General features: G+C 46.8%; 1 protein-coding gene across 1 annotated transcript in view; it reads right to left on the reverse strand.

The window, feature by feature from the left end:
• Positions 1–27,308, reverse strand: part of TGS1 (trimethylguanosine synthase 1) — a 167,460-nt gene that overhangs the window by 127,107 nt on the left and 13,045 nt on the right. The window contains exon 3 of the mRNA XM_086949788.1: positions 21,931–22,139. Coding sequence (XP_086805914.1) covers positions 21,931–22,139 — 209 coding nt within the window. The remainder of the gene's footprint in view (positions 1–21,930; positions 22,140–27,308) is intronic.

Raw genomic sequence — 27,308 nt, forward strand, 5'->3', positions numbered from 1 at the left:
TAGTACTGGTGGTCATGGTACTGCTAGTACTGGTGGTGGTGGTAGTTGTAGTACTGGTGGCTGTAGTACTGGTAGTACTGGGGGTGTTGGTGGTACTGGTAGTGGTAGTACTGGTGGTGGTGGTACTGGTGCTGGTGGTGGTACTGGTAGTGGTAGTACTGGTGGTGGTACCGGTAGTGGTAGTGCTAGTGGTGGTGGTGGTACTGCTGCCCGTAGTACTGGTAGTGGTAGTACTGGTGGTGGTGGTACTGGTGATGGTGGTACTGGTGGTGGTAGTACTGGTGGTGGTAGTGGTACTGGTATTGGTAGTACTGGTAGTGGTAGTACTGGTGGTCGTGGTACTGTTAGTACTGGTGGTGGTGGTAGTTGTAGTACTGGTGGCTGTAGTACTGGTAGTACTGGGGGTGGTGGTAGTACTGGTGGTGGTGGTACTGGTGGTGGTGGTAATGGTAATGGTAGTACTGGTAGTGGTAGTACTGGTGGTGGTGGTACTGGTAGTACTGGTGGTGGTACTGGTAGTAGTGGTAGTACTGGAGGTGGTGTTACTGGTAGTGGTAGTACTGTTGGTGGTAGTACTGGTAGTGGTGGTACTGGTGGTGGTGGTACTGGTGGTGGTGGTACTGGTAGTGGTAGTACTGGTGGTGGTGATACTGGTGGTGGTAGTACTGGTGGTGGTAGTGGTACTGGTATTGGTAGTACTGGTAGTGGTAGTACTGGTGGTCGTGGTACTGTTAGTACTGGTGGTGGTGGTAGTTGTAGTACTGGTGGCTGTAGTACTGGTAGTACTGGGGGTGTTGGTGGTACTGGTAGTGGTAGTACTGGTGGTGGTGGTACTGGTGCTGGTGGTGGTACTGGTAGTGGTAGTACTGGTGGTGGTACCGGTAGTGGTAGTGCTAGTGGTGGTGGTGGTGGTACTGTTGCCCGTAGTACTGGTAGTGGTAGTACTGGTGGTGGTGGTACTGGTGATGGTGGTACTGGTGGTGGTAGTACTGGTGGTGGTAGTAGTACTGGTATTGGTAGTACTGGTAGTGGTAGTACTGGTGGTCGTGGTACTGTTAGTACTGGTGGTGGTGGTGGTAGTTGTAGTACTGGTGGCTGTAGTACTGGTAGTACTGGGGGTGGTGGTGGTACTGGTGGTGGTGGTAGTGGTAATGGTAATGGTAGTACTGGTAGTGGTAGTACTGGTGGTGGTGGTACTGGTAGTACTGGTGGTGGTACTGGTAGTAGTGGTAGTACTGGAGGTGGTGTTACTGGTAGTGGTAGTACTGTTGGTGGTAGTACTGGTAGTGGTGGTACTGGTGGTGGTGGTACTGGTGGTGGTGGTACTGGTAGTGGTAGTACTGGTGGTGGTACCGGTAGTGGTAGTGCTAGTGGTGGTGGTACTGCTGCCCGTAGTACTGGTAGTGGTAGTACTGGTGGTGGTGATACTGGTGGTGGTAGTACTGGTGGTGGTAGTGGTACTGGTATTGGTAGTACTGGTAGTGGTAGTACTGGTGGTCGTGGTACTGTTAGTACTGGTGGTGGTGGTGGCTGTAGTACTGGTGGCTGTAGTACTGGTAGTACTGGGGGTGTTGTTGGTGCTGGTAGTGGTAGTACTGGTGCTGGTGGTGGTACTGGTAGTGGTAGTACTGGTGGTGGTACCGGTAGTGGTAGTGCTAGTGGTGGTGGTGGTACTGTTGCCCGTAGTACTGGTGGTGGTAGTACTGGTGGTGGTGGTACTGGTGATGGTGGTACTGGTGGTGGTAGTGGTACTGGTATTGGTAGTACTGGTTGTGGTAGTACTGGTGGTCGTGGTACTGTTAGTACTGGTGGTGGTGGTAGTTGTAGTACTGGTAGTACTGGGGGTGGTGGTAGTACTGGTGGTGGTGGTACTGGTGGTGGTGGTAGTGGTAATGGTAGTGGTAGTACTGGTGGTGGTGGTACTGGCAGTACTGGTGGTGGTGTTAGTGGTAGTACTGGTGGTGGTGGTGTTAGTGGTAGTACTGGTGGTCGTGGTACTGTTACTACTGGTGGTGGTGGTAGTAGTGGTAGTACTGGTGGCTGTAGTACTGGTAGTACTGCTGGTGGTGGTGCATGTATCAATGAGTCTAATTTTTCCTAATGAAATAGCCATTGGCATTACGTGAGACACACAAGACATTTGTGAATTCCCATTGTAACAGCGGGAAGGCTCTGTTTTCCATGATTATTGCGTATTCACGTTTTTTCCACAAACTTTAAAATAATGATGACTGCATGTTAACTCTGGGAGTCAGGCTCAACAGCACGTGTCACGAAGGTCACTTTTAACCTTCATCATTTATTCAACCAGTAGTCTGCATGTCAGCACTTATTAAAATTCGGAAACAAAGCTTACAGAACCAGAATCCAAATGTTTTAAAATAAAACGCCTTTAAACCCCGTTTTTTAAACCACAGACAAAAATAGTGCAGCGCAGCGTGCGAGGAAAAGAAGGAAATGACCTTTGGAAATGAGAGTATTCAGGAAACACAAGAACTACAGTGTGGACGAGCATGTATGAGTCATCTTCTGTGAGCCTCGCCTGCTGCCTCATCATTTTACATTGAACGCGCTCACCGCTGTGAAAGTGCACGCATCATCTGGATTGCATTACACGGGCACTCTGACAGCTCCTAATTAAGATTAATCCCTCTGCTGTGCTCGTTCACGTACAGAATATGCCATGAAACTAACATCAATGACGGACGAAAAGTCAATATAGCCTATCACGTCAAGGCTACTAAATAGACAGCACAGCGAAGACGAATCACTAGGCACATGCCATAAAACACTATGGAATTTAAGGAATGTGCCTGGCCATAGCCCTACATATCCTTTTTTTTTCTTTAACATTAGGATCTCGAAGCTCCGCCCCTTCGGGGGCGTAGTCCGAGCCCTAAAAACGTAGACAGCCCAAAAACTATAACGCCCTGGACTTAGGATGTCTTGAGTCACAAAAGACTAGACTGAAGTTTTTAGTGTGTATGCTGAGGCAACTCCTTTGAAGTGCAAGTGTAGCAGTGAACAGCTCCACCCCTTTCATCTGGGAAGGGTGGCCCATCCTGCCAATACTGTTTCCCTTTGTGATACCGTCTGTGAGGAATACACAAAGGTCAAGTGCTAACTAAAACTCATCATTTAACCCAGGACACAGGCTGCACGTTTCTAATGGTAAGTACAAGACAATTACAGCATTCCAAAAGTGTCATTTTCATAACGGTGACTTAAAACCTGACTTTTCCATTAAAGAAGATTTTAAATAACAATTCTTTAGAGACCAAACATGATATTTCTACATGTTCCCCCCCCCCCAAAAAAACGTATCACTTATTAAAAGGTATTAGGATGACCCAAGGTTATCCTATGGGAGAGGTAGGCTTTACAGTAGTAAAAAAACGAACTTAAGAGTTTTTCACTACCAAGACATGTAAACCTCAAATGTGTATGTTCAACATTTCAAAATACACTGCCCTATCGGCCGTTTAGGGCCTAACTTAAGGACCACTCATATTTAAAAGGAAGATTTAGGCCTGGCAAAAGGTTTATATTGCCAGGTCGAAAAGGCAGCTCAAAGCTGCACTCAGGCTACAATGGCAGGTCAGAGACATGTTTGAGAGGGCTACTTGAAAATAAGTGCTGTTGGCCCACTAGTAGTAGTTGATTTACAAGCCTTAGATATATGTGGTACCACTTTACTAGGGATGTAAGAGTAAATTAAATGTGCCAATTGGGTGTGAGTCAATTTTACCATGTTCAGGGGAGTGAGCGCAAGCACTTTAGCACTGGTTAGCAGTGGTAAAGTATGCAGAGTCCGAAGGTCAACAAATACAAATTCCGCAAAATAGGAGTAAATGCAGTAAACGCAAAGGTCTTGGGGCAAACCAAGCAAAGGATATCTGGACTAACACAGGTGTGTACCATCGCTGAAACTCAAAACAGGTTTTAGTTTGTGTTACACTAAAACTAGGTTTGTATTTAGAAGAAGTAGAATGAGGGTAGGATTGCTGTAGATTAACATCTTGGCTGCTATGGGGTTTTCCCCTCCTGTGCTGCATTCAATCAATCACCATTGTTCATGACAAGGTCAGCTCGTCAAACACACAGCGCAGGTAACACCCATGACGAGCTGACCTTGTCATGAGCATGGAAGGGGTTAATAGAATCAATCATGTTGTAGTGGTATCTATTATTCATGCTTTTTGTAGCAGTTGCTACTCCCATAATATTTACCTTCATTGGGGTACATTTCATGGCGTAACCACTAGACATTGATGTTGATTATCAAAGAAATATTTAAAATGTATTCATAGTGTTCTTGAGCATGTTATTTCTTAATCAAAGAAAATTTGGGGTTCCATTGATTGTCCCTGTAACATCTCATGTGATTGACTGTTACCTAGAACACATCTCCCTCAAATTCTTATCGCTAGGAGTTGTGAAATAGTTGTAGTACAACAATTTTTAGGTCTCGCCTAGGCAGCGCGCATGCGCAGAATAGGATGGAGCCTCTTGGAATCGATCAGCTTTTTTGGCCTAAAACGTGAACGCTTTGCATTGCTTTCTATTGCAACGCATGTACGTATTGCGTTTCCTTTGCAGGAGCAAGCTTTGACGACATCTGTTTGTAATTATCTTGCAAACAGATGTCGCCCCTGCTCGCCACCACAAGGGAAAAGCTGTATGTGTCTGTATTTTTTTTGCTTTTCGCTTGTGCCTTCTCAAAATCGCAGCTGCTGACTGCTTGCCGTGAAGCAGCCCTGCTGACTTCCGCCTACCCCGCCCGTGCAGTCCATTTGCTGCTGGTCAGTGCTTTCCTAGGGCAGTTAGTCGTTGTTTTAAGTAATGAATTATGTAATAAACATGGTAAACAAGAGCGGATTCATGTAGCACCCATGTAGCGCCCAACTTAAATGGGGGCATTTAAGACATACTATTGGGCTGATAAGCTTTTATTCATTACTTTGATGTCACACCCTACTTGGGTCAATCCGCATTCCTCTTAACCTCTACAGGGCGGGCGAATTTTCGCGCTGTGCTGAAGATTCGAAAAACGGGTGTTGTCATGACGGAACGGTTCCGTCATCCGCACAGCCCAACCGACGCTGATGACGGAACCGTTCCGTCATAAGCATCGAAGGGGTTAAAAGCCCCTTTTGCAGTTCAACCAACCAATACGGATCCCCCCTCACCCCCAATACAGTGTGCACTCCGATGCCCTTGTTGAAGCCATGGGGCACAGCAAATGAACCTAGATACATTCTGGATCCGTAGATGGTAGATCTATCTGGTGAAAAAAAAGGATGCATTTAGAAAGCTTGCCAAAGAAAGTTGGGAGAGGAATATTCCTTGGAGCGATATATCTCTGGTCACTGTAACAGACTTGCCTTTGCAGTCATTTTTATGTTTTGGTCGCAAAATGAGGTGTGATTTCCCAAATCAACCTCTACATCTTAGACTAGACAGATCACACGTTCTATTCTCGTACCTGATGAGGGTCTCCCGTGGTTTGGAAGTGAAGCATGCTTTACTGACCAGCCTGTCTACCTTTTCTGATGACCATAGTCTACAATAAAAAGTGTCCTGGTGTAAAAGGCTGGGTTTCCAGTTCTTTGAGATTTTCACCCCTTTTCCTTCATCTTGTTTGACAAACTTTCCGTGACCGAGGGGCGACTTAGTTGTGATAGTGTTACAAAATTACATAGTTGTATTTCTGGCTTTTTATCAGTCTGCAAACACCTTTGCTACAATGCAACTCCTGCATGTAACTTTGCATATTTATGTTATTTTGTGGTGTTTAGACTGAAGAAAATCTTTAATAGTAGATAGTTTTGTGTATTTCCCCACCACATTTTTTTTCGTGGCTTTACTGAGAGAACTTTAACGATTTCCACAGCCGTAGATCATATAAAAACGAGCATTTGCAATGCAATAGGTCTCACATTTAAGAAACTTTTGTAAATGCGAGACCTATTGCATTGCAAATTCTTGTTTCAAATTCTGGTGGGCCAACTGATTAAGTCCTTAGTGCCGGGGGGAGTCTAGAAAACACTCTTCTGTATCTCTAGAAAAATATTCTCCTCAAACTCTTTGCTTGGTATAGAGTCGCAGTGTTTGGCAATAGCAGCTGATGTTTCAAAGAGTGATCAAAAGGCTGAATCTGAAGCAGGAGGATTAATGCCTGTGTTCCTAGTGTCCTACCCAATGGATTGGGGGCTAGAGGTGTCCTCCTCGACAGGAAGGACAGACTATTCTACCGTGACCACATTCATTTTTGCAACTGCTTCCTGTTGAGGTAGGAGTTTGAGCATTAATCTTTGATAAATCCCGTCTCTGTTAGACATGGGTCTTGAAATGTTGGTCTCTGGTCGCTTTGCATTCCTTTTGCACTTCTTTCTGGGCATGGCATGTGGATTATTTGACCACTGTCACTTTGGATTATGAGGGTGCTCCCTACTGGATCAAAAGACTGAAAAGAAAATCTGTACACTCTAGTTTCCCTTTATGCTCCGTGCTGATCTTGGAGATTGAAATAACCAACTCTGGCTGCTTTAGGCTTGATCTTGTACTTCCCTGAAGTGCTGTGAAGGAGGGAACTTGGAACCTAACCACTCTAGATTAGAAGAATGCTCCCTACTGGGTATGGAGCCTGTTGATGAAGTCTTGGGCACTTTAGTTTCTCTTATAATATCTTATGGGTTTGTGGTATTGGCCCTTCTCTGCTTTGCTTTTGCTTACACTCCCTGAGGAGCATTGAGGGTAAGGACTTGACCAAAATAACTATGGATTATGAGAGTTCTTCCTGTGGGTTCGTGAACGGTTTTATCCAAGCTTCTCTTAAATTTTGTACGGGGCTTGAGGTATTGGAACCTGATTGCTTTGGTTTCCTCTTTTACTCCTTGTTGTGCTGCAAGAGAAAGGAAAGGGACTTTGACCACACGGGATTATGAAGGTGGGTTCCGGAGACTGTGCATGAAGACTTGCTTCTGAAATGAGTCTTTTGCTCAATGTTCGTCATGCGGCGTGAAGTATTGGGCCCTGGTCACTTGAGCTGTCGCTGGTACTCTCTGTTCAGTAATAAGGAGGGGGCATAAACCTTGGCCTCTATGGATAATGAGAATTCTTCCTGTGGTTCAGACTCAATGAAGACTTATTTCCTCTTATGCTCCCAGCTGGGCTTGGTGCTGGAGTTATGGGAGCCTCCTCCTTTACTCCTTGCTGTGCAAAGAGAGAGAAGACAGGAACCACGATGACTCTAGATTAGGAGTTCTCGATGCGGGTTCAGGAAAATGTTGTCCCTCCATTTTTCCCCTATACCCATTGCTATATTTGAGAAATTGGATGTTGGACATTTCGGCTTAATTTTGTAATTTTGAGGGTGGGTTCTTAAACCATAGTGCCTCTTTATGATGTGTCCCCCTATATTGGTGCGAGGATCAGAGGTTGTGATTTAAATCCCGGGTGATCTCGTTTTTTAATGGATCTGCTGATCTTTTGGCAAGAGCTGGTAATCCCATGTCACTTTTGATTTCTGTAGTATTACTTGTGGGAATGGAGTTTGTGAAATCTGGTCTCAGCTACTTGAGCTTCTGTAGTTGTTCTTTGCAGGGTTGTAAGCTAGCTGACTCAGCTTTGCTGGTTTTGATCTGAAAAGTTCTAATATCTTGCGAGGACTCAAGTCAAGCATGTAAGTCAGTGATTATTCTTTAATAACTTAGTTTTTATTTTGTGCTCATTTTTGGATGGAAGAGGTTATTAGGACTGTGCTTATTCTAGTTCCCTTTTATGGTTTAAATCTTTTATTGAAATTTTATCGACCAACAACATTTCCGGCCTCCCAGAGTACATAAAATAATATGGGTGATAAAAGCCCTGAGTGGATGGGAGACCCAAGCTGCGGTGTCCGAATAAACCAACAACAAACAAAAAATGAAAAAGAAACTGTATCAGTCCCATCCCCTCCTCCCCACCTCCCTCGTCCATCAGGAGAATGAAAGTTCTGGAGACTATCTAAGACCTATAAGTGGGTGTTGGCTTAAGTCGCTGACTGTTGTTGATCAGGGAGATGCAGGAGCCTCAGGTACCTGGGGCACGTTCCTTCCCGGAATTATGAGGCAAGAAGGGACAGAAATGGTTGCTAAAGTTCTCTAAAAGCGGAGCGTGTCCTGGCCAGTGTGAGGGTAATTTTCTCCTTCCCTAGAACGTGCCATATGTGGTGTAGACAGCCCGTGAATGTGGGAGTCTGAGGTGTGCGCCAGTGAGTCAGGATATTCTGAACTGCTGAGCCTAGGGCAATTGCGATTAATCGGCCTCGCCGGGATTTGAGAGGGTATGCTAGGGGATTCGGTAGACCTAGTAAGACGTAGGTGGGGAAACTCGGTATTTGTGTCTAGGTGTTTGTCCATCTCATCGAGGACCTGGGACCAGTAGACTTGTTGATGTTCACAGTTCCAGAGTATATGCACCAGGGTGCCAGTTTTCCTGCCACCCCACCAGCAGTCTGCGCTCTGTTGTGGGTCTGCTAAGTGGATACGTACAGGGGTATAGTACTAGTATGTGGCTAATTTCGTCATTGTCTCGGTCAATCCTGTGTGATAGACTGATTGGCGAGCTGTATAGTACACCCCCTCCCATTATTTATGACTGAGTGATCTAACTAGGTCACGCTCCCAACGAACCCGACTGGTGCTACAGGTATGCTTGTTCCTGGCCAATAGCATTTTATATAAATCAGAAATTAGTTTCCTGATGGATGAGCGTATGGTTTGATATCTGGGTGTAATGTACAGTGTCGAATCTGGAGGTATCGTAGCCGCTCAGTTTCAGGGATCCCATACTCTGAATTAATCTGCTGAAATGAAATTATCCCGTCAAAGTTGAATACATGGCCCAGAGACCGGCAATCCATGGAGTGCCAGGGTGCACCTGCTGCTTCGCCCATGCCTGGCTAGAAATCGGGGTTGTCGAATATTGGGGTAAGCAGGGAGGGGAAGGTAGTTAAATTATGTTTAGTGCTGATTTTATCCCAGGCCTCTAGGGACACCCATGTAATGTAGGAAGCTTAAAGATTAGGTGGTCTGTGTGCCCTTCAAAGGCAGGGAACTTTCTGGAGGGATGTGGCGGCCACTGCCTTATCTTTAAAGAGCCAATGCTTTTCCGATTCCAGCCAGTTCCATGCAACCAGATAGCGCATTTGTGTCGCTTGGAAATAAAGCTGGAGATCAGGAACGCCAAAGACGTTGTCTTCGAGGGTGGAGAGGGGGTGGGGAACCGCTATAGTGTGCTTTGCTTCAACCGGGGTTTGCGGCCTTGCCATATAAATTGCACCAGCTCAGATTGAGTCTATTGGATCCATCCAGTGAGGGGACGGAGGGGCAGGGTTTGAAATGCATACAAGATCTGGGGCAAGATGGTCATTTTGATGGCCGCAACTCTCCCAAGCCAGGAGAGCGGGAAATGCTTCCATTGGCCCAGTTCCGTGCGGAATCGGGTTTGCAATTGAGCATAATTGACAGCGGCTATTGCCGGAAGGAAGGGGGGCCAACTGGATCCCTAGATAGGGGATTATGGCATCTGGCCATTGGACAGGGTGTTGCCCCTGGAGACATGCTTGAGTAGAAGGTGACAAGGAAAGGTCAAGCGCAACAAATTTGTCCATGTTAACTTTAAACCCAGAGGCCTGCGCAAAGCATTCCAGTTCCAAGAAGCAGGCTCTCAATGCCGGGACTGGGTTTGACAGGGAGATCAGGACATCGTCCACATATAAACTGATAGCGTGGATATCACCCCCACAGTTGATCCCCGCTACTGAAGGGATGTGCCAAATTCGCTGGGCTAAAGGCTCCATATAGAGTGCAAAAAGGAGGGGTGAAAGGGGACACCCCTGCGGAGTGCCCCTGCAGCTAGGAAAGCAGGATGATGTGTGGCCGTTCACCCGTACTGTGGATGTGGGGAATCGATAACAATTTAAAATGCTCATTCTCAGCTTGTCCCCCCTATTCCCACTCGCTTGAGCACTTGTTCTAGTTAAGGCCAATGGACCCTGTCGAAGGTCTTCTTGGCATCAATGGTGAGTAGCATATACTCCCCCTGTGTCCGGGAGGCCTTCACGATGAGGTGGAGAGCCAGTTTGGTATTATCTCTCGTTTGGCGTTGGGGAATAAAGCCCGCCTGGTCTGGGTCTATCAACTCCGGCATACAGGGCGCCAGGCGAACCGCCAAGATTCCGGTCTATAATTTGATGTTGATGTTAAGGATGTTAAGGCGATACGCTCCACAGACAGTCTTGTCTCGCCCTGATTTCGGTATGACCACTATGGAGGAGTTACACGTGGCACCATTGGCGTGGGTCTCCCTTCCATTTTTTCTGTTGCCTCATGTATTTTTGCTGGGGTCGTATGCTTTGGGCACTGTGCCACTGCTATCCAGTGCCACAGTGCAAGTGCTCCCTACTGTAAATTGATGTACTAATCAGTGGTTCCATGTTTGGCTATTTGATTTACTTTTCAGACCCTAGTCTAGTGCACTGAGTGTGCCCAGGGCGTGTAATCCAAATGCTGCTGGTGGGCCTGCAGCACTGGTTGTGCCACCCACAGAAGCAGCCTTGTAAAATGTGTCTACGGTCTGCCATTGCAGAGCCTGCGTGCAGTCTGGTACTGTCATGCTGACTGGGCAAGTGCACCCACTTCCCAGTCCCTAAACCTTCCCTTTTCTTCATATCAGTCACCCCTTTGGTAGGCCCAAGGGCAGGGTGCATTGTAAGTATAAGGTAGGACAAGCCCTGATGTGTGTGGCATGTCCTAATAGTGAATTACAGCCATTTTCGTTTTTCACTATTGCAAGGCTACCTGTTCTCCATAGGCCAGAATGGGCTGTTAGAGTTATTACATTTTTTAATCCTAACTGCCTCAGAGAACATGGTAGAAATTCGAGTTTAGTATGCCAGAACTCAGAATAATAAAATACATCTTTTAGTAAAGTTTATTTTAATATTCTGTGTTTGCAAATACCACTTTTAAAAAGTAGGTATTTGCTTGTCTAACCATTCAAACCTGCCTCTGCTAGTTTGTGTATTCCTATGTCTGGTTTTGTGAGTGACAGGGCTGGGGAATTCTAGGAGACAGGCTGAGTCACCCAGTGGTGAATAGAGACATCTGCATCTAAATGGGAGGGAGGAGTGCACCTGGACTCTGAATAGAGCTGTGCCTGCCTTCCACAATGCTGGCTCCACCCCCTGGGGAGCGGCTGATGTCTCTGCCCTGCACACTGAAAGAAGAGAAGGTGTCCTGTAAACAAAGTGCTCCAGGACTGTACTTGCCTTCCACAATACTGGCTCCACCTCCTGTGGGGCGTCTGATGTGCATGCCCTGCACTGTGAAAGGAAAGGAGAAGTCTGGTAAACAGAGTGCTTCAGAACTAGTTTGGACTGGGCAAAGGCCCCTCTCCCCTCAGAGAACAAAGGATTTCTGGGTACAACTATTGGGACCCTGATCCCATGAAATTAGATCACTTTGGACTACAGGAGACAGAGACGGACAATGTGTGGATGTATTCTTGCTTTTGCCATCCTCAGGTTGTGCTCAACTTCCAGTCTTGAGCAGTACCTGGAAACGGGAGTGCTCACAACATTTTGTAATATATTTTCTTCAGTTTTATATAGAGCGAACATGATACAAAGGTATTGGTGCACTTTACAGGAGTATCTTTTACATTACACAGACACACATTCATTTTTTGTAAGCACAGGGAGATTAAGTGATTTGCCCAGAATCACAGGATAATGAGCAAACACCAAGAATTGGTTCCCCAGCTACACTGTCATCGGCTCTGGCTGTTGTGCCACATCCTTGCCCCTAGACAAGATATCAGAAAAAGGGGTTCCACAACACATGCTTTCAGACACCATTGAAAATTCTCTGATCATGAGGAGTATGGCCAGGTGTTGCCATTCCAGTAGGAGGCCAGCCACATTTTCCAAGAAGGCCTAGGAGACATTTACATACACATGTGATATAAGTAATTCAAGAGGATATATACAGCTTTATTCTCTAGCAGCATCAAGAGTCAATTTGTTAGCATAGTTGGCTTATAAAGAAGATCGCCTTCCAGAGCATCAGAAATAGCTGCACAAGAAAGCATTTACATTTGGTCTACGAAGGAAGTGAGGACAGATGGTAGGCATATTTCACAATATTTGTTATATTTTGTTTGTTTACTCAGCTCGTGGACTCAGCTCTAGGGATTGGAACATGTTAAACAAGCACTAGTGACTTTAGTCAAGGTCAAATTCATTTTTCGTAAGCCACTGGTAAATTAAGTGATTTTGTCCAGGATCACATGGTGTTGAGCCAATGCCAGGACTCGGACCCAGGTCCCCAGAAACAAAGTCAGCACCTATGGCAACTGTGATGTAAATACCAAGAATAATAATAAATGCGGCAGTACTGGTGTTTCTTGGTGGTGTGGTTCCTGCGGTCGCAGGAACAACAAGGGAAAGCTAAACATGGCGTTGTCTTAAAAAGACCCCCAGCATCTGCAACAATGGCATCTCCAGTTATACAATTATTGTGAGACACATTTCTGGCTGACCTCCCCCACAACACTCGTTAGAGGCCGCTAGCTGGAAACTCTTCTCGCTACCTGCCTGACCACTTACTGACCCTGCTCCGGGCCAAAGATTCACAAGAGCAGGGAAGGGGGTAGGGATCCACAGGGGCCCCAGGCAGAGTGCTGTCTACCCCCCCTCCCCACCGCCCAGTCAGTGGAGCGCTTTGTCCAATGTTGTGCATTTCACCAAATGTCAGATAGGGTAAACCCAGAGACCATTTTAGGAAAAGCAGAGGACTCTGGATCATTCAGAGAATAAGTGGGCACAACAGATGATTAATAAGGAAATTCATGAGCCATTCTATACAAATCAACAATTAGTATCTGGTGTGGTGCTACGTGCTGAAGATGGTGCTGTTTCAAGACCTGTATTAAATCTGTAGCTCACCCCTGCCCACTTATTGCTGCGGGTGTAAACAGAGGAAAATTGGAAATTATGCTGCATCCTGATTAGCAGTCACATCAGTGGTAGGAGAAGGATTTTGGCTGGTTGTTTACTTGTTGGCAAAGTGGAAAAGCTCACGACAGGCCTGTGGGGCTTTGCTGTTTTGTGCATTTAATCATCACTGTTTCTGCTTCCTTCTTGCTCAGTGGTGCTGTTAATCTCTGCTTCCTGCTAAATTTCTCTGGCCGAACTCTGCCCGGTAAACCCACTCATATTATACACCAGGGTGAACTCTTCACTGCAAATTAGGATAGGAGGTGAAATTTTATGATGCCAATTCATAAATAGACCAGGGTTATTTTCCAGAGGTTTGTTAGTCCCTCATCATCTCCGCCAATGACATTTCAAATGCATTCCCTTGTTCGGGGCGCCACTGTATACCCACTCTTTCTTAGACTTTGGGCCACTTACCTTGTTTCTTGCCCACTGGTTTGGGAAATAGCCTCAAAACTAGTAGTAATAATAGTAATGCAATAGGTCTCGCATTACTGATTGTTTGAGCTATTGATGTTGCATTATTATTAGCAATGCCTATAGCTCAAACTTTAATAATGTGAGACCTATTGCACTGCAAATGCTTGTTGGGAGGGCTGCAGAAAACCAGCCAGGCAGGCACCACGTGGGCGTGCTGGAGATAAGACTCCAGACACTGCCCACCCTAGCCCCAAGCAGCTTGACTTGAGACACACGATAGCAGGGAGTTAAGCACTTTCAGCCTTGCGTGTCATTTCGCGCTGAAAGAAACAATGGAAGAGAAGTGGTTGGGTGGAGTGCGCGCCCCCCCTGAGGGGATGCTGCGCCCCCCAGGTGGGCATGCCCCACAGTTTGAAGACCTATACTGTATGTGGTCACAACTGCTTAACTTACAACGCCTCGGAAATAAGCCTCGACTGCTCGCGCCACGCAGCCTAGAAGGTGAGCAGGAGTTATTTTAGGAGTGTAATCCCCTTGTCATGACTAGAGGAGAGGGTCCTGATTTGTCACAAGTACCTACCTGTGCCAAATAGAGACCACCAAATTTAACAGGAGGCTTCTAGCATGTCCCCAGGGATCGCCCCCGGCTGGGCAAAGGAATTGAAAAGATTGGTCAAGAGTGGGCCCACCAGTGTGCAAAACGTTTTAGAAAAAGCAGCTGAGTAGCCGTCAGGCCCAGGGGACTTTCCTAGTTTTGGGCGTGAGATGGCTGCAATGACCTCTTCTACTCTGATGTCCCTCTCCAAGTGGTGTGCCTGTGTTCTAATTAAGGTGGGTAAGTCGGCGTCTGTAAGGTATGCAGAGCCATAGGTTTTATCTAGCGGCTGCCCTGTGTAAAGTTGGGCGTAAAAGTCTCGGAAGGCTTCAGCGATCTCAAAGTCCTCAGAGATCCGACTGCAATCCCCCAGTCTAATTTCTTGAACCCCTTGTTTCTGCCTGGACTCCCGGAGTTTGTGGGCAAGGAGGCATCCACACCTATACCCCAGTGTAATAAGAGTGGCGTAACCGAAGGGCCGTAAACTCCGCCCTATCTTGGTCTAGTGAGGTAAGTTGCTGTCGCATGGCACGCAGTTGTCGCCATACCCTGGGTGCCCCTGTCCGCAGGTGCATTTGCTCCAGCTCTTTTAGTTTTTTGAGTGAGTTCATTTCTCTTCTGTCTGCGTTCCACGTTGTCTGCTGTGGAGATGGCAATGAATTCCCCGCGTATAACCGCCTTGAGCGCTGCCCACTGTGTCGAGAGGTAAGTGCCCGGTTGGAATTGTGTGAGAGGTATTCTTTGATGGCATGCTGTATCTGCTCTATGACATCTGCGGGGTGTGGGATTGTGTTGCAAAGGCGCCATGATGCGCAAGGCGTTGCAGAGGGAGTGTGAAGGTAGCTATTACTAGGGCATGGTCAGACAGGGAGGCAACCCCCAGCTCAACATCAGTCAAAAGTACGTGTAGGGGTGACAAACCCAAGAGGTAGTCAAGCCTAGCGTAGGTTTTGTGTGTACTAGAATAAAAGGAGTATGCACGGCTGTGAGGATGGGAGCAGCACCACAAATCCTTTAGGTCAAGGTCTTGTAGTCGAGGCCATGCGCTAGCGAGACCTGTCTATTGTGTTATCAAAGACCAGCTTCAAGTCCCCGCCCAATAATATCCGGAGCTCAGCTGTAGCTGTGGCCTCGGTGAGCACATTGTGTAGGAGTTTCTCTTGTCCCTCATTGGGGGCATAAATCGTTTCAGTAGTGAATGTTAGGCCTTTTAACGTGAATAGATAGGCGAGAAGCCTCCCCTTGATTTTGGCTTCTTTCTGGAGGATTTTCCCCTGGAACGAGCAGGAGACCAAAATAGTGACCCCGGCAAATTTGGCTGGGCCGGAGGAGAACATTTGGATCGGGAGCATGCAGGATTTTAGGGGGTAGCAATCTTTTGACAAGTGATGCGTCTCCTGTAGGAGGTATATATCAGCTTTGGTATTGTCAAGGTATGAAAGGACCACTCTGCGCTTGACAGGGTTGGCCCGCACGTTCAGGGTAAAGGATTTTAGAAATAGTAGGAGGTGGGATCTTCAATCTCTTTTCTCTTTACCTGCTTCTGCTCACTCGCAATACAACTCCCTTTCTCCAGTCTTGATTTCCTATCTTCACTCTCTTCCATCTGCCAATGAGGTTCCTATAGATCGCAGACCTACATCCCTTTTGTTGGAAATTTCTCCATCTGCATCCGCTTTATAGAATTCTTTCCGTCTCATCACTACTAGATTGAAATTTCGGGTTGAACTTGTGTGGGAGTTCGATTTTTCTCAGGATTGGCCTGTACTTCTTTGGGATAAACTTTGGACTAAACTTCATAAGACCTCTAGAGCTGCTAACACCACCCAAACTTTGTTTTTCATTTATTACAGAACTTTATTTACACCACTTGCTATGTCCCGTTTTTCACCAAACACTCCCTCTACATGTTGGTCCTGTCCCTGCCCTTCTGCCGATCTTAAACATATGCTGTTTGAATGCCCCCCTACTTCTCAGTTCTGGCAGCTGGTTTGGCGGCAGATACAAAAGATTTTCCATTTCCAGGTCCCTTTTTCGCCATCTCTAGTATTCCTTGCCCGTCCGCGCCTGGACCGCGCCCAGCGCCAGACCCCTTGGCCCCCGCAAACCGCACTCCTCCCGCACTACGTTGACGCCGCCACCCTCCTAGCCCTTAAACCCCGGACGCACACCCCAAGGCTGCCCCGGGGCGTACCCACGGTCCCTTTGCTTGCCACTCCTGCAAATTTACCAGCAACAAGACCCATACCACATCCACTAACCCCAAACACAGCTCCGACTCTAACCACCTGAAGTGCATCCTGCTGAACACCCGCTCGGCCCACAGACACGCCACTGAACTCTGGGATCTACTCGACACTACATCACCGGACGTCGCCTTCCTTACTGAAACATGGATGAACGCATCATCAACACCCGACATCGCCATAGCCATCCCGGACAATTACAAGATCATCCGAAAAGACCGCACCGTCCAAACAGGAGGAGGCATCGCCATCGTCCATAAGAACACCCTCAAAATCACGACCAGCTCCGACAATAACCTTGCAACCGCCGAACACCTCCACTTCCAGATCCACACCGACCCTAGGACCACACTCAGAGGCACCCTCATCTACAGGCCTCCAGGAACCCGGAAACAATTCAGCAAAGACATCACTGACTTCATCAGTCCACACGCCCTCGCCTCCGAGAACTACATTCTACTAGGAGACCTCAACTTCCACCTGGAAAAGAAAAACGACAGCAACACCACCACCCTTCTTGACAACCTGGCCAATCTCGGCCTCAAACAACTTGTTGACACCCCCACCCATGTAGCCGGACATACGCTCGACCCAATTTTCACCTCCAGCAAACACATCTCCTTTGATCGCACCACAGCTCTCCATTGGACGGACCATAGTTGTGTTCACTTTAGCTACAAAACCACCTCGACCCACAACCGTCCACAACCTATTCCCCGAAGAAAATGGAACAAAATCACCACAGACCAACTCCTCACATCGCTCAACCAAAACCCACCCACACTCTCATCAGACCCAAAGCAAGCTGCCATCAAATTCAAACAATGGATCACTCACAGCGCTGACGAATTAGCACCCTTGAAAAACCATCACACCAAACAGGACAGCAAAAGGGCCCCTGGTTCAACGATGACCTTAAGAAATCCAAGAAACTATGCAGTACTCTCGAGAAAACATGGAGAAAACCCCACCACAGACAACTTGACCACCTTCAAGACAGCCACCCGCAAACACCACCAGCTGATTCGATCCACCAAGAAATCAACATTCAAGAATCGACTCGACAACAACGCTCATAACAGCAAGGAACTATTCAACATCGTCAAGGAATTCATCAACCCCACCGCAGCCTCACACGACATCACTCCCTACCAAGACCTCTGCGATTTGTTAGCTTCCTTCTTCTACAACAAAATTGCCGACATACATAACAGTTTCGAAAACAGTTCCAACGAACAATCCTCTCCACCTCCCTCAGAACCTAAACCGCCCTCTAACAACCTCAGCGCCTGGAACCCAATCACCACTGAAGACACCATCCGCCTAATGAATTCCATCCACTCTGGCTCGCCAACCGATCCATGTCCCCACCACATCTTCAACAAAGCAGACTCCATCATCGCACCCCATCTCCGTGATGTCATCAACTGCTCCTTCAACTCTGCTACCTTCCCAGTAAGCTGGAAACATGCCGAAGTCAGTGCCCTCCTGAAGAAACCCACAGCAGACCCCTCTCAACTTAAAAGCTACCGCCCCATATCCCTCCTCCCATTCCCGGCCAAAGTCATTGAGAAAGCCATCAATAGCCAACTCACCGCCTTCCTCCAATCCAAAAACTCCCTCGATCCCTCACAATCCGGCTTTCGAGCCAAACACAGCACCGAAACCGCCCTCATCGCAGCAACAGACGACATCCGAACACTACTGGACAACGGAGAAACAGTGGCCCTCATTCTACTCGACCTCTCCGCCGCCTTCGACACGGTCTGTCACAGCACCATCATACAATGTCTCAGCAACATCGGCATAAAAGGAAAAGCCTTGGACTGGATCATCTCGTTCCTAGCGGGGAGAACTCAGAGAGTCCGACTTCCCCCATTCAAATCAGAGGCCACCGAAGTCATCTGCGGTGTACTACAAGGATCATCACTCAGTCCCACCCTCTTCAACGTTTACATGAGTCCACTCGCATCCATCGCGCGTCAACACAATCTTAACATCATCTCCTACGCTGACGACACCCAGCTGATCCTTTCCCTCACCAAAGACCCCAACACTGCCAAAAGCAATCTTCACGAAGGCATGAAAGAAGTAGCCGTATGGATGAAAAACAGCCGCCTAAAACTTAACTCAGACAAAACAGAAGTGCTCATCCTAGGATCATCCCCCTCTGCCTGGGACGACTCATGGTGGCTTTCGGATCTGGGCTCAGCACCCATACCCACAGACCACACACGTAACCTTGGCTTCATCCTAGACTCCTCACTCTCGATGACCAAACAAGTCAACGCCGTCTCATCCTCCTGCTTCAACGTACTTCGTATGCTCAAAAAATCTTCCATTGGATCCCCGCCGAGACAAGAAAGACGGTCACCCACGCACTGGTTACGAGTCGACTAGACTACGGAAACACCCTCTACGCCGGAATTACAGCCAAATTACAGAAAAAACTCCAGAGCATCCAAAACGCATCAGCAAGACTCATTTTGGACATCCCTCGCCAAGATCACATTACCGGCCACCTGAAAGACCTCCACTGGCTTCCCGTCAACAAGAGAATAACATTCCGCCTCCTCACCCACGCACACAAGGCCCTCTACAAACTGGGCCCGAATGCCTTAACACTCGACTATCCTTCTACACACCCACCCGCCAACTAAGATCCTCCAATCAAGGCCTCGCCGCAGTTCCATGTATCCAAAGATCCACCATGGGAGGTAGATCCTTCTCCTACTTGGTGGCCAAAACCTGGAACTCACTCCCCACTCACCTCCGCCTTACACAGAGCCACATCTCCTTCAGAAAAGAACTCAAAACCTGGCTATTCGATAAATAATGAACCCCCTCCCCAAGCGCCTTGAAACCCTCTGGGTGAGTAGTGCGCTATACAAATTCTTGAACTTGAACTTGGTTCCCTCTCATCAGATTTTCCTCATTCTCCCAAACATTACCATTTACTTGACCTCTTCCTTGCTGTTGCCTTTCATAATATTACCTCAAATTGGAAACAAGCTACTAATATTTCATATCAATCTTGGTGGAATGCAATTTGTTTTAATCATCGTTTGGATACCAATTATGCGTCTCCCGTCTCTCTAGCTATCAAACGTGATCTGATATGGCTCCCCTTAACAACATACCTCTCTTCCTCTGCCCCAGTTCATTCCTCTCCTGACCCTGATACAATTAAAGTTCGCAAACCTCCGTGATTTTCATCTTGTTCTCACTTTTTTCTTTACTTATGATGATTATTGTATCTCACCATCCTGTGTATTACATTATGCATTAGTACTTTTACGATGTGTTCATATTTCTTCATTCTTGTAATGCTTACTTTTTATGCAATGTGTATTTTTTTATTAGATTGTTTTATTTCATCCATTCATTGTAACTCTTCTCTCCCCTCCCCTCCCTCTCCCCTCCCCTCCCCTTATTTTGTCTTTTTCCTCAATAAATCAAACTTTAAAAATAAAAAAATAAAAAAAGAGAAATAGTAGGAGGCATCTATGTGAGTGTAGGGTCAAGAACCGCGAGAGCTAAGTTCAAAGGTAGCCTCTGGTGTCGTAGTGGTTGAGCCCGTATATTAGGGGGGAGCTCCGGTGGGTGTCTAGGCGACCAGAGGAATGGATGGACGAGGGACCGCTAACCCAAAGTAAGAATGCCCCAAAAAGAGAAACGAACACAAAACAACAGAAACAAAATAGAGTCAAGAAAGACAGTCCCTTGGAGTCAGTGAGGGGTCCATGTGGTGGTCAAGTATCAGAGCGCCCGTATCGCCCGCCGCCCACCTCAGAAGCAGTGATAAGGAGCGTGGTCATAGACCCACTCATATGTCCTCTGGAATGTGTTGTGCAAAAGTCTCCAATGTGGATTCAAGGACCGCCTGTTGACCTTTAGCAATCTCAGACTGATCAGGCCTTGACTCGTCGTCTGCGGCCTGGTCTTCGCTCACCTCGGAGGGTGGGGGAATTCCCAACAACGGAGGTGTTCCGTAACGGGTCTAAACTGTCATCTCCAATAGCAGGTGAGGAGGGCCAGGTCCTGAAAGAGTACAGGAGTCTGTCCCTAGAATGAGATTGGGTGCATGGCTCTGACTTTTTTGATGATCTCCTCCTTGGTCCTGAAGTCATGCACGCAATCTAGGATATCTACGGGTGGAGCATTGCTCGCCCGAGATGGCCCAACTCTATGGGCGTGATGTGGGCTTCGGGTGGGGCACAGAGGATATGATTAAATAGCTCCCTAGAGAAGGTGAATACATCATCAGTGTCTGATGTGGCTTTCACTCTCGGATGCGGATATTCTGTCTCCGGGAGCGATCTTTCAGGTCCTACCGGTGAATCTGTAAATCAAGGTGTCGGTCTTGGAGTCGTATCACTTACTGTTGAAGAGCGTACAGTTCAATGTCCCTAGTGTCTCCTTTATCCTCCAGAGTAGCGACCCTTTCTCCAACACTGTCCACGTCTCTGCGGATATCTTTTATTTCGGAAGTGAACTCCTTCTTCAATGTCTGCAGATAGTACCTTAAGGCTGTGAAGAGAGACTCCAGGAACGCCGGTGTTATAGGCTCCTCGCCGGAGCCTCCAGAGTTCACAGACGACGAGCCCCCAGAGGCAGAGTGTGCCATGATGGATGTGTTCTGTTGGCGAGCGAAAATGTCCATTAGTGACTTTTCTTTTTTCGCCCTCGTAGTGGACATAATCTGGCGCCTCAACTTCCCGGGTGTCTGCAAGGTGAGAGTGGAAGGTGGTTCGGGTATATTTGGTCCATTGGGAGGTAAGCATTGCATGTGGACTCCAGAATAACGGCACCGCTTCGGCTAAGGGACTACTGGCCTGGGAAGAGTGTTCTCTGCTGAGGCGCACTTCTAAATGCCACGTCCGAGCCAGGCCTGGTAGCTCGGTTGCTGCGGCCTATGCTAGTGCGCGGCTACGCAGGGAATGTCGTTGGACTCTCCGAGGGTGCAAGCATGAGGCAAGGCAGCATGGGGTGATGAGTTGCTGGGCAAACTCGCAAGCGACGGACTGATGAGTGTCCAGTCAGTGTCTTCTGGCGGGCTATTACTGGGGTAGCCACCCGTCAAAGGGCAGTAAACCGCCAGTGGGCAGAGGACCTAGAGCACAAAATGAAAGCATATGGAAAGTAAAACAGAAATTAGCGCCCATAATACCCTTTGGCAATTATTACAGACAATAGTCTAGATTTTTGGAACAAACGTGATATTCTCCAGTAACTATACACAAGTCCCAAAAGGAAAATCGAGCCATTAAGTTTATCTGTAATCCTACGTCATTCTGGAAAAAACGTATGTACAAAATAAATTGCACGACATACAAAATGCTTCTGTACAAAGTGTGTTAAAGATAACAAAAATATATTGATGCTGTTGTAAAAATTGTGTCGACCTCGCCTGCCTCAAAATTTGGAAACAAAACACAATGAGGAGTGTCAGGTCTGAGAAAATGTCTCACATAAGACTACCCTCAATTAGAAGTGCTGGCAGGTAGGAAAACACAAGCTTAAACCAGGTACAGACGGAATGTGCTACACCCCATAGATTAAATCTAACAAACACTTAGCCATTTACAGCTAGCTATACGGCAAATATAAACTAAAGCATTGCTTACTGTGATACTTTCTACAGGAGCAGGGGGTCCACCAAACTTAAGAGGCAACCCCATACTTATCATCAGCTCTGCTTCAGAGTCCAAACTGTCATCATCCAAAATCAAGGTACTCGTGTTTTCTGATTCCACGGTTTCGTCAGTATATTCCTCTTTTTCTTCTTCAACATTTTCTTCAACATTGTCTTCTTCCTCTTCTTTGCCTCCCCCTGCTAAACACGGAAACGCAGGAATGTGTGAAGAACCTAGTACAGAATGATGGACATATAAAGAAATCATTGTTTGATTTAGTTCAGCAGGCAAACTAAGCTCTAAAAAGAGTCATTGAGTTAGGCTTGCACCATTCATAGCAAATCTTTACAAACTAGAAGAAAGGAAAGGACATGGGTATGCTATTTACAACTGTATGTTTTGTGACTGGAGCAGTATGAGAGCAAATCTCACGTCCCATGTTGAATTTCGTGGATACACAATGCTAATCTAGCAACTGCTGTTTTTATTTGTGGTGCTTTCAAACAAAAGTCATGTCTTCAAAGGAAATATTTTGGAGCCAAATATTCTCTGTAATTGCCTGTGTTTATGATATCTGTGTGACAATATGTGGATTCATAGTGACTTAGCAGCTCCTATTCCTCAATGTCGCAATACAACATTTTATTGATTGGGATCCTTCCAATTCGCAGGTCAGTGAAAAGAGAGGGCGATGGAAATGAGCTGAAGTCTAGAATGAGGTATTAACTCCTGCAATGTGTGTATCACTTATTTTCCCCACAGGTGAAGTTGGACAGAAAAGATTAACTAACCTGAATGTACCATACCTCACTGAGATCCTTGTATATTAAACTGAGATTTGTATCCCTTTCACTTGGGTGCACTACAAGATTTGGCTGTGGGGCCTTATCGTGGAGTACACTGACTGGGTCCAGTCAGAGCTATTTACTTAACCTTCAGCTTAACCCTTTTGTAGTAATGGCACAGAATAGTAAGGATCAACAAAGTAACAATGTGTAAAGCATTTAAAAGCACCATACAACAGAATAAGAAAATCACCAAACAAGAAAGAGACACAACAATAATTTATAAAACATAGAGCATATTTTAATGAATTTTTAGTGACCATTATCATTAAAATCTACTGGAGGTTTCCAGAGATACAGATTTTAGAACTTTTTATAACTTTTGAATAAAACCGCAAACAAGCATTGGCAAACTTGAAGTTTAAAAACTTTCAAAAAGTTTGAAAAAGTGTGAGCGTTCTGGCCCGACCTGGGTGACAAATTCCAGCTTGGATTAAGTCTAGGGGGATAGAAAGAATACTTTGGACAGTTACCTGGCCAACAGAGCATTTTTAGAGCAAGTTCCAAACATTACCGGACAACCAATATTGACGTCTATGGAGTGGTCCTGATGCTGAGGGTTGCAGGCTTAAAGATGCTCATTAATGCACCCGATGCTGTGCAGTCCATGGGGGAAAGTTCGGTTGAGTCTTTAGTCCACAGGTGAGTGGGGGCGACTCAGTCCACAGATCTTGCCACATGAAGTCCTTTATGTAGGGTTTCAAGGGCTACCAATGCAGACCTTGAGCGTTTGCAACCCAGCAGTCACTGTGCAAATCTTTGGTGGGTGCTGATGTCCACCTTGGGTGAGGAATCTGGTCACAACCAACACTCACGGGGTCCAGCAGACGCGGGTGCACCTTTGACTATATCCGAATTGTCCTTTGGAGTGCCCGGTAGCTGAAAAATGTCTGTGGTGGCTACCAAAGATGCGACTTGAGCTACTAAAGCTGAAAGAGCCCCAATGCTGGTCTGGGAGGTTAGCCAACTGACCCTTGGAGTCGCTGCTTTGGACTGAGGATGGGAATCACCTTTTCCCCAAGTCAGGCAAGCAAAACAGGGTCCAAACTCTGCTAGCCTGAAGTGCAGCAGGTTCAGTCGCTCCGATGTCACAGCCTCTCTTTGTGCGCTTCCAATAGGTGCAAGGAGGTCTTCTTTTCATCCTTCTTCCAAATCCAGAGAGCACTGAAGTCTCTGTGCAAGTTGTGCCCATTATATCCCAGTAAAATGCCTTGAGGGGACAAAGCAGTTACTAGCCAATAGGCTAGCAGGCCCCCACCTATCTGGTGACACAGTTATGGTGATGTGTGGCATCTGGGTATCTCGGAGTGCCTCTTGCATGACTCAACCAACATGGCTAAGGTCTTCCTCGAGTGTAAGGATCTTGGTAGCCCACTCCCGGGGTTGCGGCTACCATGGGCTGCACACTCACAGGAAAAAAGTTCTGAAACTGGTTTTCCCTTCCTTGGCCCTGGCTCTACCTAAACAAAAGGCTTCCGGTGTGGGAGTGTTGTTGCAGCAGCCCTTTTGGGCTAACACCCATTACAGCACATCCTGTGAGGAGGGGGGTTACAACTACAGCGCAGGTGGGCAGAACCCTTTTATTTATTTGAGTTTTATATAGCGCTGGCTAGAACCGGAGGTACCAGAGCGCTTTCAATAAGGATACACAAAATTACATCAGTTACAAGTTACATCAGTTACAAGAAAGCATTTCAAGAGCGTCGGAAGACAAAATAAATAAAGCATAGAACGGTAAGGGGGTGGTGTAAAGGTGTAGGAGGGAGAAAGGATGGAGATAGGTTGGATGGAGAGTCAAAGGAGAGTCTGCCCAAAGTCCGGCTGGGTAGGTGACGGCTGAGGGAGAAGTCCATAGCCCATCTCCTCTATAGCTATCAGGTAGCTCCACCGGGCATCAGTCAAGCGGCTAGGTCTCAATGAGAAAAGAATTACAGAGCAAAGAGGAAGGATAAATGGAGCATAAAGGAGAAAGTGGGTGCAGTAAAGGGGTAGGAGGAAGAGTACGACGGAGAGGCAAAGTAGGGTCTGCCCAATGTCATGCTGGGTAGGTGACGGCCGAAGGGGTAGTCCACAGCCCATCTCCTCTATAGTTATCAAGTAGCTCCAACGGGCATCGGCCAAAAAAGCTAGGTCTCCACGGTCAGGGGTAGGTTCACAGATTCTGTATCCTGTAGGGTAGGCCGGAGGTCTGGTCCAAGTCTGGTTTTTTTCTCAGAGGAGTAGCACGACGTAGTAGGGAACACTGTGGCAGCCATCTTGGGGTCAGGCAAGGGATTAACAATTCCTATATTACCTATACAGGATCCATGCATTTGGATAACAAAGTGTGGGTTTGGTGGCGGAATGATTCTGTGCACCCCCACCGGATACGTTAGCCGGTCTGTATCAGCTAGCTCACAGTGTTACTAGAATCTCCTCTTATCGGGGAGAGAATAGTTTCTGGCAACCTCAGAACATGACAACTCTGATCCCTCAGGATAATGGAAACAATATACTACTTTTCGCTCAGTCACTTGTGCTCCTTTAGTTTGTCTCTGAGATACACAGAATAAACAGGCTGGGCATTTCAATAAGTATTTATTAAACCGTTGTTATTCTAGTGTAGAATAGATGAGCTGCAACAACCATTAGACAGTAGTAGAGATATACGATTAGCAGTACTACGAAAGTAAAGGGATGGTACAGTTCTACCATTTTTCAATAATCATGAATATATACAAGTACATAGAAAACATGATAATAAGTGCGTACTCCTACGAAGCCTTCCTAACTAGATGTACCTAAATGTACCTAGCATCTGTGTTGGTGTTACGCCATTAATCCCTCTAGGATCTAGTCCACCCCATTACCTGAGAATTAGAGAATATAGTACCCCGTCCTGCCCTCAAGTTGGACACCCCGTGAGGGCTGTTAGACCACTGCTAGCTGGATCGTCTGCATGCAGAAACCTTAGCGTCTCTGGTCAGTGTGTCAGCCGGGAAGTCACGCTCTCCTCTATCTCTCCAAACAAGACATGATGTATATATACCCACAGGTCTCCCCAGAGGTCCTACCTTGCTGAGTTACTGTGTCGGCCTAAAGGATTACGTCGGCCCTGAACTTTATACAGAGATATTATACAGATGTCAGTCCTGCTCTTAGTCCTGCTGTGCTTCCAAGAAGCCTCATGCATAATGTATGAGATTCGAACTAGGGAAAAACCTGCGTTCTGAATGCAGTGTTGTATCTAGGTAAAAGGTCAGTGCCTAAGAACCGTTATGTATGTAATGTAGGGAAGAATATAGGTGAAAGGTTGTGATGTTACCTGTGCCTATATAAGGTACCTATATGGAATATAACAACGAAGGAAATAAAAAAACAACATACAAAAATAGATTTTATTTTTATGAATTTTTAAACACCAAAACAAACAAAATCCACCAGAGGGTTCAAGGGAATTTTTAAGCAAATCGTAAACCATTGCTTTGCACTCAGAATGTAAACAAGCAAATAGCGCAGTGGGTGGTTACTTTGGAAACTTTTGTTAAGCGGTATTGGGCTAATCCAGCCCACTCAAGGTGACCAACTCTGGCAGGGAGCTAGACAAGGAGGTCAGTAAGGCTTAGCAGGACAGTTACCTTGCTTCCGAAACAGTCTCCAGTCCAGTTCCAGGTAGTATGGGCAAAATGCCAATCATAAATGGAGTAGTCCTGATGCAAGGGGTTCAGGATGCTGAAGAAGCGGATTCGGTCGACAGAGGTCATCCTGAGGCTATGAACGCCACGGGTTGACTTTGGCCACAGACGTCAATGTCCCTCCAAATCTTGATAAAGTCCACAGCTAAACCTGCAGGTGCCTTTAACTGCGGGTAGTGTTCGTCTTGGGCGACCAAACTGCACTTTGACAACTCTCCCAAATCCACCAGACTCGGTGCAACTTTTGAGTATGAGGGTTCAATCTCCCAGGCAGCGCTTTGGCAGTAGGGCATTATCCAGCAATTGTGCCTAACAACTTTACCAAGGCAGCTTCTTCCGTTTTTATGGCCTTGGAGCTGTAACAAGAAGTCTACTAACTGACTCGGAGCTCACTTCTTCCATCTGGGGTTCATGGACAACATCTCCTCAAGCAGTACACCACAGGAAGAGCCCCCTCTTTTCTACCCCAGGAGCAGCAGGTGCAGTCCATTCTTTGGTGCACCCTGTTTTTGCCTGGCCCAAAGCACAGCAAGGCAGTCCTTCTTTGGTTCCATCTCAGTGATAGACGTGACTAGAGGTTTGTGTGCCACTGTAATGCCCACAACTAGCCCGCGAGGATACGGAGACTCAATAGACTACCAGGTCCCCTCCTGCCTGCAGACAACTGTAACATCTAGCTACCCCATAGTGAAATATTATGCACAGTCCAAATATGACCGAACCCTTCTCTCAGTGTGTGGAGCTGGGTATCCCACCCTATAGGTGTGGCAACCTGAGGGCTACATGCTCACAGGAAAACCGGTTTGCCAACCGTTTTCCCCCTCGGTACCAGATGCCAACCTATCTACCG

Source organism: Lissotriton vulgaris, unplaced genomic scaffold (genome assembly GCF_964263255.1).
Source record: "Lissotriton vulgaris unplaced genomic scaffold, aLisVul1.2 SCAFFOLD_3828, whole genome shotgun sequence".
Lineage (NCBI taxonomy): Eukaryota > Metazoa > Chordata > Amphibia > Caudata > Salamandridae > Lissotriton > Lissotriton vulgaris.